The sequence below is a fragment of the Branchiostoma belcheri genome, unplaced genomic scaffold, assembly GCF_001625305.1.
Source record: "Branchiostoma belcheri isolate BF01 breed outbred unplaced genomic scaffold, Haploidv18h27 scaffold44, whole genome shotgun sequence".
NCBI lineage: Eukaryota > Metazoa > Chordata > Leptocardii > Amphioxiformes > Branchiostomatidae > Branchiostoma > Branchiostoma belcheri.
In genome coordinates, this window is record NW_017804065.1 from 1,250,558 (window position 1) to 1,261,772 (window position 11,215).

Here is an 11,215-nt window from a genome sequence, read left to right on the forward strand (position 1 = left end):
CTAGGACTGTTGAGTTAAAATCTGAAGGTTCTGAATCCCTGGCAGGCCCCAGCGTTGTGCCCTTGGGAAGGGACTTACCGGTAAAACTTATTTCCTTACTCGTAAATAAGCACTAAGCTTTGGTTAGGATCGTCCTCCAGTTTGTTATGTTATAAAATGATAGTCACCTGTTATGTCAATTCTTCCACAAATGTGGGAAGTCGCAAGAAGTATCTGTACTTGGAATGGCTGAATTGACAAACTTAAGGAGAAAATGAGTTCCCATGGCGTACATAGTACCTCAGCTACTGTATGCTTTGTCATGGACATGCTATGATCTTAATATTTTTGGTAACAGATGGCTTTCGTGTCAGTAAAAAGTGATGTAGGTTGGAGCTCCTTAGCAGCTTGTTCTTGAACTGCAGTCCTTAGTGTGGTTGATTTGACAGCTAGGGTGCAACTTTCAGCACATTTGCCTCCAGTAAACTACATGGATGAAAGATGGGGACACTGCCAAGCCAAGCAAGTGGTTTATTTGTGCCAGTCCCATAAAAGTCCAGACAATGGGGCACCTGCAGACATTAGTACAGTTTGGTCTGCTGGGTTTATTGACATTGACAGAGAGAAATGTTATACTTTTAAGACAAGTTCAGAAACTTGATTTTGATTGACCACATCCCAATTTTATTGTACAATGTATTATATTATACTATAAAGTGAAATATTTTTGCTGTGACCTCAAACCGCATACCTGATGCTGTTCCTTGGCCTTAGCCTTCATGGTGGGCAGTCAGTCCCCTTGAAGTTGACATCCCAAATTGGGCATGACCTCCCAGGGTGCCACAGGCAGCTCCAGTACAAACATGGGGGGTGTGTGGGGGTGTGTGTGGTCTGTTAGTGTTAGGGAAATGGTTTGTAATATTTTATTATAACACCAGATTCTATGTCTCAAGTCATGATATACCTGCATTCCACCTGAAGTCATCTTCAAATGTACTGTACATCAAGCAATCCTTATGGTCATACAGAGATTCACAAACATATGTGGGTCTATAAACAATATCCACAGTAAAAGCAATATCCCTCCCAACATGTAGGCACTGAATATATGGATGCTGCAAATCAATATAGAAATGAATATGATAACTACAGGAGTGAAAACAGTCCAGACAAGGCAGTTTTTATTACTTTGTATGATTATTGTGCAGTAAATTCATTTATGCTGATATTTCACAATAAATGTAATAGTTTTAATGTGCATTATGAATTAGCACAACCAGGGAATTGCTTATTTCATTTACTGAGAAACCATCGGTCACGACCATGACATGTCCAGATGGCCTACTGTACTGTACCGCCACTGGCAAAGCCATAATTCTGCACCCCAGTCACGGCTTCACAAAAACCATTACCCTGTCCACTGTGCTGAAATAACACTTTATTACTGTAGGTGCTGTTGCCATGCCAACGTCAGACTTACCTGAAATTGGGCTGTACAAACACAGTGAAGTAACTTACTGTTAAAGAATAATCTTATGAACTTCAAGGTAAATTGTGTATAAAGACTTGTAATGAAGAAATGCAGAAAAGCTTATCATGTTGGTGATGTCAAAGGTTCAACTGGGGTTGGGACACACTCCATTAATTTAACAGGTTCAGTTTTCTCTGTTATGTGCCATTTGGTGAGGGACAGAAGGGCACAGGCCTGGAAAGGGATCACTGCCCTAATGCGCGCTGTGCAGCCATAAATACAGCGTGATACTGACCGCCACGGTCTACGTGTCATCCAGCCACTTTTCTGTTCCTCCCTGGGTGTGAAAAACAGACTGTGGGTAACATATCCTCGCCAACTATGTGAAACATTCTGCCAAGGGTGTTGCCATTCAGATTGCATTACCCTCTGGTGTCTGTGTTGGTTATGGAGACTGTTGGTCTCCAGCCTGGGTCTAAATCTGTTTTTTTCTTCACAACCGCCATCTCACACAACCAGAACTGAAATGATCTTTCCTGTTGCTGCTGAATGAACCTCCCTTTATGTGGCATCACATCGTCCGCAGCAAAAGGAGATCCATTTTTTTGGTGACGTGACGAGGTCACAGATCATATTTCAAATTGGCCGCATAGTTCAAAACACTGCATAAAACATGCCCAGAGCCAGGAGTTAGTACGTAGCCAGCGTAGCTGCCCAGCCATCCTTGTACGTGGGAGCTGTTCTCTCCTTTCCACCAGGTGGGTTGGTTTACTTACCTGTGTGTTGTTGTCTTGTTACAGGCAGGAGAGAAGCATTATCACCCTCACTGTGCGAAATGTGCCAAGTGTGGGCTGATGTTTGGGGAGGGTGAGGAGATGTATCTGCAAGGTAAGCCTCTGGTCCTGTCCACAGTGGATGGACACTACTGTTGGGTTGTCAAGGATTCCCAATACTTAATAGATAACATTTTGTTCATAAATGCACTCATTATGAATCTGAAAGAGAAACAGCTTTTTGAAATAGTTATATACTACAACCAAAATATAGGACTAACCTCTGTAAGAGAAGTGCAATATATCTATATGGCACATGATTGATGAGTATTATTTTTAATACTAATAAAATCTTGACCAATAATTATCAAAAATTGCCCAATCAAATGATGTTGTATGTGCAGAAAAGGTGGAATACAAAACCCCATTGAAATATTCTCTGGCAGATTATATTTTTTTATATAAAGTTGATCTGCAAGGTGAATGAGATGCCACATCCTGTTGATGCTCTGTTCCTTTCACAATCACAGTGTTAAAGTTGTTTTGACAACAATCTTATTTCTAGTTTTTACTGAGAATATGAGATCAGGGAGTTGCACAATGTACAGCATAGAATGCTTCAGAAAGGGAATTATAAAAGAAAATGTTTACAGTCATTTGATTTTACTTAACTCATGTGCCAGTGGTTCACAAAAATTTTGTGCACACTGAAAATAACAAATAATATTCTGTATAGGTTATACTTTGTAAGTACTGTCTGATTTAGCATTGCCACTCCCACCCCTCATACTGACTCTCTTAATCATAACCTGTAGCATAAACAACACCAACAGCTAACCATAGCATAGAATTATTAAGGTAGCTCAGAATCTAGAACTTACATGTATGTACATTTGGTATGTTAAGAGCAACATTAGTTATGATACATGTATATACAGTGTGTATATACACGTCATGTTTTGCCTATTGTAGGGTTTGAATGTGATTTTTTTATCATCCAAAATTATTGGTTGAATGTAGCCTGGCAGCTATCCTATTTAGTTTACCAGGACTCCCATGCTGGCCTGTGAGGGGACAAGTATGGGCCCCAAACTAAATAAGACCATGGCACCCAGGCCAAATTCTATGCATATACATGGGCTTTCATACAATAGTTGTATTATTTAACGATACTGTAGTAGCACATGGACAAGAAAATGGAGCACTTTTTGTTCGCAATAGTGATATGGATAACAGGGGCTCCATTCACACAGATAAAATATCCTGAACTATGTGTGTGTGATATAAAATTGCTGCAGCATGACCAAGGCCAAAAAGGGTTATGCAGCATCTGCTTTGGACACTACATGTATAACCATACAGATGAAGGAACAATGTACATCATGTACTGATGACCGAAACGTGTGAACTCCCTGTGAATGAAGTGTTATTTCATTACCCCTCTAAGCTTTTAAAAACAGAATCTGATCCAGGACAGTAGAGCGTGGTGCCGCATGCAGAATGTGGTCTGTCGCTGCACCAGCACAAAAATAGCACCATTTCTGGGGTGGGGGGCTACAAAATTAACCCCCGAAATTCTGTCATATCAAAACAAGCTGTGTATCTCACTTATTGGAACCATGACACTTTATGATGATGATTAAAGATCCTGCTCAGTTTCAGGTCCAATGATTATGCAACTACATATTACATGTACGTTAATAAAGGTTAGACATCTAGGTTGAACATTACAGAATACAAAATATATCTGCAACTACAATATTGTTTAGTCATAATCATTATATTGTGTTATTTGTTTCTTTAGTGAGGAAGTTGCAATAATTACTGGGATAGAAAATTAAGTGAGTGTTTGGCAGTGATATTGATACATACACTGCTAGGGAGGGTAATACTCAAAATCAGCTCTTCATGTAAAACCTAGTTCTAAAATGCCTAATATAATATATAAACATACACAAGTGTTGTCACCTATAAGATGTATGGACCTCTATAATATGTCAGAGCAGTTTGATTTTGATTTACATGTGTACAGGAAATTGTTATATTAATAGCTGGTTTGTTGATCCTGATCAAATAGTACAAAGTCATGTTTGATGTGGCAGAAAGCTTACTCATACCATACCATCAGTAGGGTTGGGCCAGTGCACTGCAGGCCACTCAAACAGTTTAACACAAATTTTCTACTAACCGTAGTTTTCTTTTACAAGAACAGTTATCGAAAAGAGATGGGTTCCATCCCAGTGTGAGTGGATGAAACCTTACAGTCATGTTCTAGATTGTACCTGATGTACAAAACTGGTGTATTATGTCTACAAATGTAAAGGCAGTGAAACAATTATTTGAAACAAAAAAAAGCAAGCTGTGACAGTATGGAAAGCATGGAGCAGGTGGTTTGAAGGCCCTCCAGGATGTCCTAATACCATGAAGCCAACTGATGAAGTCTAGATGATACAGCTTATCAGAAATCACTTGTAATATGTGGTCAATGCAAGTGCCTGAAATACTTATGATCCTAAACAGTATCAGTAGACAGTGTATAGTGCTTCTAAACAGCTACCGGTACTTGTAAATGAGGTAGAAAGATGTCTCAAAGAATGTAGTTGACTAATATTATCACAAACTTGGTTATGTATGAAGGTTATATACATGTATGTCATATGGCAAAGATGGAATAATTTCTTTTGGTGTTGTTCACCATTTTGTTCAATTTATAATTCTATTAAAATATATATCAGTGATAAGTAGACATTCAGGTAGAAAATTATGTTATGCAAAATAAAGTAACTGAATGACCGAGAGAATTTAGTCAGAGTATAGTTTCAATTTCGTAACTCAGGACGTCCATCAAACCCCTGCATTAGAACAAAACGTCAAAGCAATTCTTGGAAAACGATGAGATGCTGTCATTTTGCAGCCTTGCAGAAATGGCCATTTGCTATGTGTATGGATTTTACAGAGAGAACTGTGAACATGCCAGGCAGGCCTGCCTGTGGATACTTGACGTGGTGCCAAGTTCCCTCCCATCAAGATAGCATTTCCACTGGAGGGGAGGGTGAAATATTACTCAGCTATCAGCAGACCATGTCATTTACATGCATGACATGTTCTTAGATAATACAGGCTCGCCAAGGAGATGACAGAAGATGTTTTCTCACACAAGAACGTGGGTGTTTAATTGACAAACTGCTGAGAACCCATGTGGAGTTTAGAAATCCAAGGCATAGACCGAGAGACATCTTGGTAAAGCTGACTGAGACTATCCATGTTTGTTGGGAGGGAACCTACTGTATTATCTTAGAATCTATATCAAATTGTAACATTTATAGCTGTTGTAAAATATGTAATAGCCACTGTTTATTAGGTATCACTACATGTACCTTAAGCTGTTGATGATTGTGTCCATTTCTCTTTCATATGTTTATGTCAGTGGCCATCATATATAATGAAAATTTAAACATTGTTTTCTTCATCTTTCAGATAACCAGATTTGGCATCCAGATTGTAGCAAGGCTGCCCATGCTAATGGTATAAAAGACCAGGTAAGATTTTCCTGTCCATGCTCAGTCCATGTCATGGTGCAACGTCCATGAATAGTTTGATCAGGTTTGTGAATCAACTCAACATATGCATGCCAGGAAAACTTAAGACTGATTTCCCTTCCTTAAACATGGCTTGAACACAGCAGATGGGTTTGAAAGGGAGCTTGGACATGTCATTGATTGTCATTAGAAATGATGACATTTGTTGAAGAAATCATTGAGAAGCCCAATCTCTGCTTCTTAGTAGATGCTCAGTTTCAGACAAATAGCACCCTCAGGGCACAGGAAATCACTGGTCGAAATGGTTTTCAATCTAGTCAAGCGCTGTTCAGGCAGTAAGAAGTCAATTATAGGATAATGACTGTGAAAATGAACTTAACCTTTTGTTCACTGACTTAATTATAGTTTTTCTGTCAATGTCATCCATTCTATTGACCGTAATAACCACAAAGTTGTGGTAGAAACAGGTCCAAGTTAATGGTATTGAATTCTGCCCACATGCTGATGATTTCTGTAATGTCCACTTCAGAGACTAAACCTCCCAGAATGGACATTTGTAAGAGTATTGACAGTACTGTTACAAGAGACAGTGTCTACACCTCCTTACTTGTTCGTCATCATTTCTACATGCATACCAAAAATCTCTCTGCGTAAAATATGATGACAATGTGTAAACCAGTATACATCTCCCAACTTCATTGCAAATTTTTTCCACATGCACTTGTGATCAAGTAATGAAGTGATTGTGTTCATACTTATTAGCCATAGCCTCCAGCAGTCCTGACTAGTTCCTTTGCCCTTTTAGCCCGTTATTTTCTTTAGCAAGTAGCATTTTCAGATTTATTTTGTTTTTCTATTTTGTTGACCTTACGAAAAGTCGCTGTACTTTTTGTTGCGTCAATAAAGCCTCTCTGTTTATCTGTCTCTACCCCTCCCCTCGTGGTGCACCTGCTGTGCAGTATTGGCGACATCAGGACTACCGAGTTCCCAAGCAAAACTACTATCCTATCAAGGTTACTTTCACTGCTCATACTTTTTGCATATCATGCATGTTTTCATGGTAAACAAGCAAACAAAGATTATTTTCTCTGCATATTATGCATCTCTTCACTTTTCTTTCATGTTCCTTTACTTCAGTATACCAGAAGCATGGTAGTGTTTCCTTGGAACATTTTTATATGACGTAACTTGCATTTTGGAGCATTCTTCAGCATCCTGTCTTGTATTGAAATGCATTGCACTCTCAGCATCTGCTAGACTCTGTAATCCAATAGTTATCAATTATTGGTATGACAAAGATGTTGGTATTGCATGACCATTTTCTTACCATTTACATTGCATTTTGAAAATTTAAATCATTCATATGAGCATGGTCTAGATAATTTTCTATTCTAGAACTGTTACAATATCTCTTGCCATGATACATGCTACAATGACTATTATTGGCTCTTCCCCAAAATGGGACCTTGCCTTGAAACAACTGGTTGTCCCTGTGATGTGGATGTGTAAGGACATCAAGGATTATGGTTGTAAACTGGACATGTCTGTTTGACATGAAGTCTGTCATGCGTTGGTCTTATTGTCTCTTACTGTCATGTCCATAGCAAATAGCCGAGAAACTGGGCACCAGTGCCCCACCCTACCGGGCTAAGTACCCCAAGGTGAGCTGGTGTGACAGTGCTGCAGTCTTGACGTGCCTACAGTGCTGCAGTCTTGATGTGGCATTCCTAACAGGAAGAGCTGTTGGCAAATCCCACTAGTCACCATCTTCCTTCCCACTGCTTGAGATAGATAACAAAAGAGCATCACAGGATAAGCATATAATTGAGAATAGACAATGCTGTCAGTATGGATTGCATTGCTTGTGCAGTTTGTGAATCAAGTCCTCTTTTAAAAGTTCCTTTTTTTTTGAGGGCCTGTGCTCTGATATGATATGATGTTTGAGGAGCTACATGTATGACACAGATGTACTTGGAGTAAAAACATAATGCTGAAGCTGCCTGGTTCTCAGTTTTGCATACAGGCCCACATGCAATACCGCCTTCAATTTCCTCCCACTAACGTCAGTGTGTTTGATACTAGTTTTCTACCTTCCCAGCCACTTGTTAAAGCAGGGTACATGTGACTGAGCTGTACTGACTCAGGGTTGGTAGCTGGACTAATTGTCATGCGGTGCTTACAAGTACATGGGACATATTCTTTCTTGCAAGAAGATATCTTCATCATTCTATTTTGAACTTAACAGAACCGATTTGTATGGTATAATATTTGCCAAGGACTAATCATCTTCCAACATATAACAGTAGAAGTATAAGTCCATCTGAAAGTCCCCCTTTCCCCTGCAGTCAACCCCCCGGTGTCCCCAGTACATTCTTCAGACTCCTCCCAAATCTCCACTCAAACTCCGCAGACAGGTTCCCTCAGCACCCATGTTGAAGCAAAAGGTAAGAGTTTAAACAGGTTTTCAACAGGAGGTTGGATAAAACCCCAGTTCCCAAAGTCAAGAAACTGATTTTTTACTCTTTTAGAAAGGAGGTTTTATTTCAAAACCATTATGCATAATGCACATGCAATTGGAATAAAAAAAAATTGAGTTGCTATCGAATTGCCACTGAGTTTGTTTTTCCCCTAACAGTTTAGAGCTACTAGCCTACAGATTATAACAGTTATGTCTAGAGTGAGAAATTGCTATTTTTGCTTTATTTTGTTATCATAATAATACTGGTTTAGAAATAAAGGCAAATCCTCCATACAACCTCACATCTACCCATTCTGCAAACTTAGCCTGTGTGTAATCTAGACCTCCCTGTAACTGATTGGCAGCTGATACCCTTCTGACCCTGACTCCTCCCTGTTGACGCCCCCCCCCCCCGCAGGCTAACAATCCTGCTTAGTGCCAGCATGGAATGTTCAGACTAGTTTCGAAAGTTTTATACAATGAACTTAATTTACAGTTAAGCTAGCCAGCCTGAATTTACCATATTCATTTCCAGGAACCCCCATGCAGACCCTCATTCCCAATGCAAATTTCCTACCTATTCTACTCAATATAGTTGCATGATTTCACCTACAGGTATTAGCAATAAGGGGAGAGTGTTTTTGCTAGAATTGGTAACTGTGATAGTGTCATAGTCTTTTGAGACTGACTGATAGTAGATATTGTCAGAGGTACAATACTGGCACAATGTTACAACTTACAGGGCAAAGGTTACAACAATTACAGTTCTGCTGAAGTTGAAGTGCTCAGCTGCAGCTAAGTGTTGACCAGCCCGGTGCATTTATTAGCTTCCTGCTAATGTTACACCTGTTATAGAATTGTGCATAAGACCTGGACTGGATGCGGGATACCTCCTTGAATCTCCTTCTAAGTTATATTTCTGGTCACTTAACATTTTCCTCAAGCATCCTTTATGCATCCTTGATTCTTGAGACAGTGAAGAAGTAGAGAAGACGTTTTATTGAGGGTGTGACTGTTCACTTCGGTCGTAAGCTGTGGGTCATATTTCATGGCAGTCTGCAGCGACATGTCATAAGCTCTTGTACTTGGTAATGGCAAAGTACAATATCCACTTGAACCCCTGCTGAAACGTGTAGTGCGTGACTAGGTCGTGTGTGTGTATGTGGTTGTCCTTGTGGAGAGGTGGGCTGTTTGAGTGGGGTAAGTGCTGTGTGCTCTCTAGTCTCAGTTAGTCTTAGACTAACACCTAAAAATAATAAAATAATAGAATTTAGCCAAACAGGGAGAATAATTTGTGAGGGGAGTTTGGCCACCACAGGGATTCACAGGAACTTACCTGTAGGGCAGCCTAACTCTCCTGGCCAATCGTCCACCCCATTTTTGCCCAATTCTACTATCCATAACTCTTCATATGAAGGCCTGGTGGAGGCTATGTCTTCTCTATCCCCTTTTATGTCACCTTTGTTGTATCCAGAACCATGTTCAGGCATATAGTGAACCATGCCTAGGGCCAATCTATGTTCTTGGATGCAGGTAGGCTATCCAGAACCATGCCTGATCCCGATCCTAACCCATTCAGGCATAGAAGTCGACAGGCTAGATACAATAGAACTTCCCAAGGCCAGCTGTGAGGAGGGAGGGATATCGTTTGCAACAAGCAGACCAGCTGGTGTGGTGGTTCCTTTTGTTTGCCACTATTATAGTCTTTCTCAAATGTTCCCAGAGGCTAATGACATGTAATATCCTGTACGTAATGCTGATCTTTTCTAACATTGTGAGGTACCTGTAAGGCATACTGTAGACAACAGTAATATCCCAAGCAAAGGGGAGTTTAAGGCTCTAGTAGCTTGATTTGTACAGAATTGGAGGAAAAACAGTCAAGGTAATATCTTGAGATTACTACTAGTATATATTTAGAAGTGTTGAGCTGCTTGAGTATGAAAGAGGCAGTATTTTCTGGGCCGGATGTTCATTTTCAGAGACATGTTTTCTTATGTGCTGTTTGACAGTCGGCTTGCATCAGTTGTTCTCATTTAGGTGATTTGGGTGTTCTTGGCTTTTATTGACTTTCAGCAGCTTGGGGGGGTTAAAACAATATTTTCTAAAAAACAACCTCATTCTGGTTTGCCTGTCTTCAGCACATTGCTTTCTGTATCTGTATAGCTGGTGTACCTGCCCTTCGGCGTCTTTTACTGGTCAGTGCGCCATCTACATTTGTATGTGATGAACTGTTAGTATAAGTTGTGTTTCTGTGGGTATGCTGGTAGTCTGTCAATCTTATATTTATATGTAACTACATAAAATGTACTAATTATTTTGTGAATGTTTTTTTCTCCAAAATCTTAAAATTTATGATACAGCATACCAAATCACCAATACCAAATAACTCTGGTGTAGCCTGCAATCCAGTCCGTCTATCATGGATTGAGCAGGCTCTTTTCAGGGCTGTTGAAGCTCTCTGCCACTTAGCTCATCTAGACACTTGGTACTAGGCATTTTACGTGGTTGGAGCTAATTACCCTCTCCTCTATATTAACAGATAGCTCCACTACCCAAAGAGGGCCTGGTAAATCCATTCTTATGCTAACAGAGTAAGTCTTGTGCCATTAACATAATCTCACTGAAGGTCCTTCCTTTGTTTCCCAGAACTCTCCAACTCCAAAGAACAGGATGTACATGGGAAGTTACCTGAACAAGCCCCATGGCATGCAGCGGGCCAGCGGGGACCCAAAGGACCCCAAACAGAAACACTTTCACACACCAGGTGAGTTTACACACCTCCCTAATCATGGTCTGTGATATAGTAAAGGTTTGATGCACAGCTGTCTGTTTTTAGTATTTGAGGAGGGCTATTTCCAACAGTCTTCTGCTTGATTGGCTGTTTGCTGTAGTTCCTCCATGTTGAGTGGCTGTTCTTTTCTGTCATTTGATTGGTTGGTTGGTGGTATGTTGGCTTTGCCTATTGGTTGTTTATTGTATACAGGTACTCATTGCT

At 40.0% G+C, this 11,215-nt stretch overlaps 1 protein-coding gene across 13 annotated transcripts in view; it reads left to right on the forward strand.

Annotated features, from left to right (window-relative positions):
- LOC109478479 (actin-binding LIM protein 2-like) overlaps nt 1–11,215 on the forward strand; it is a 65,800-nt gene that overhangs the window by 28,972 nt on the left and 25,613 nt on the right. For 9 of the 13 annotated variants that reach the window (XM_019780016.1, XM_019780017.1, XM_019780022.1 and 6 more), the window contains 6 exons: nt 2,251–2,338; nt 5,701–5,762; nt 6,722–6,775; nt 7,367–7,423; nt 8,108–8,206; nt 10,867–10,984. In XM_019780016.1, coding sequence (XP_019635575.1) covers nt 2,251–2,338; nt 5,701–5,762; nt 6,722–6,775; nt 7,367–7,423; nt 8,108–8,206; nt 10,867–10,984 — 478 coding nt within the window. The remainder of the gene's footprint in view (nt 1–2,250; nt 2,339–5,700; nt 5,763–6,721; nt 6,776–7,366; nt 7,424–8,107; nt 8,207–10,866; nt 10,985–11,215) is intronic. The other 4 variants (XM_019780026.1, XM_019780027.1, XM_019780020.1 and 1 more) reach the window with 3 other exon arrangements.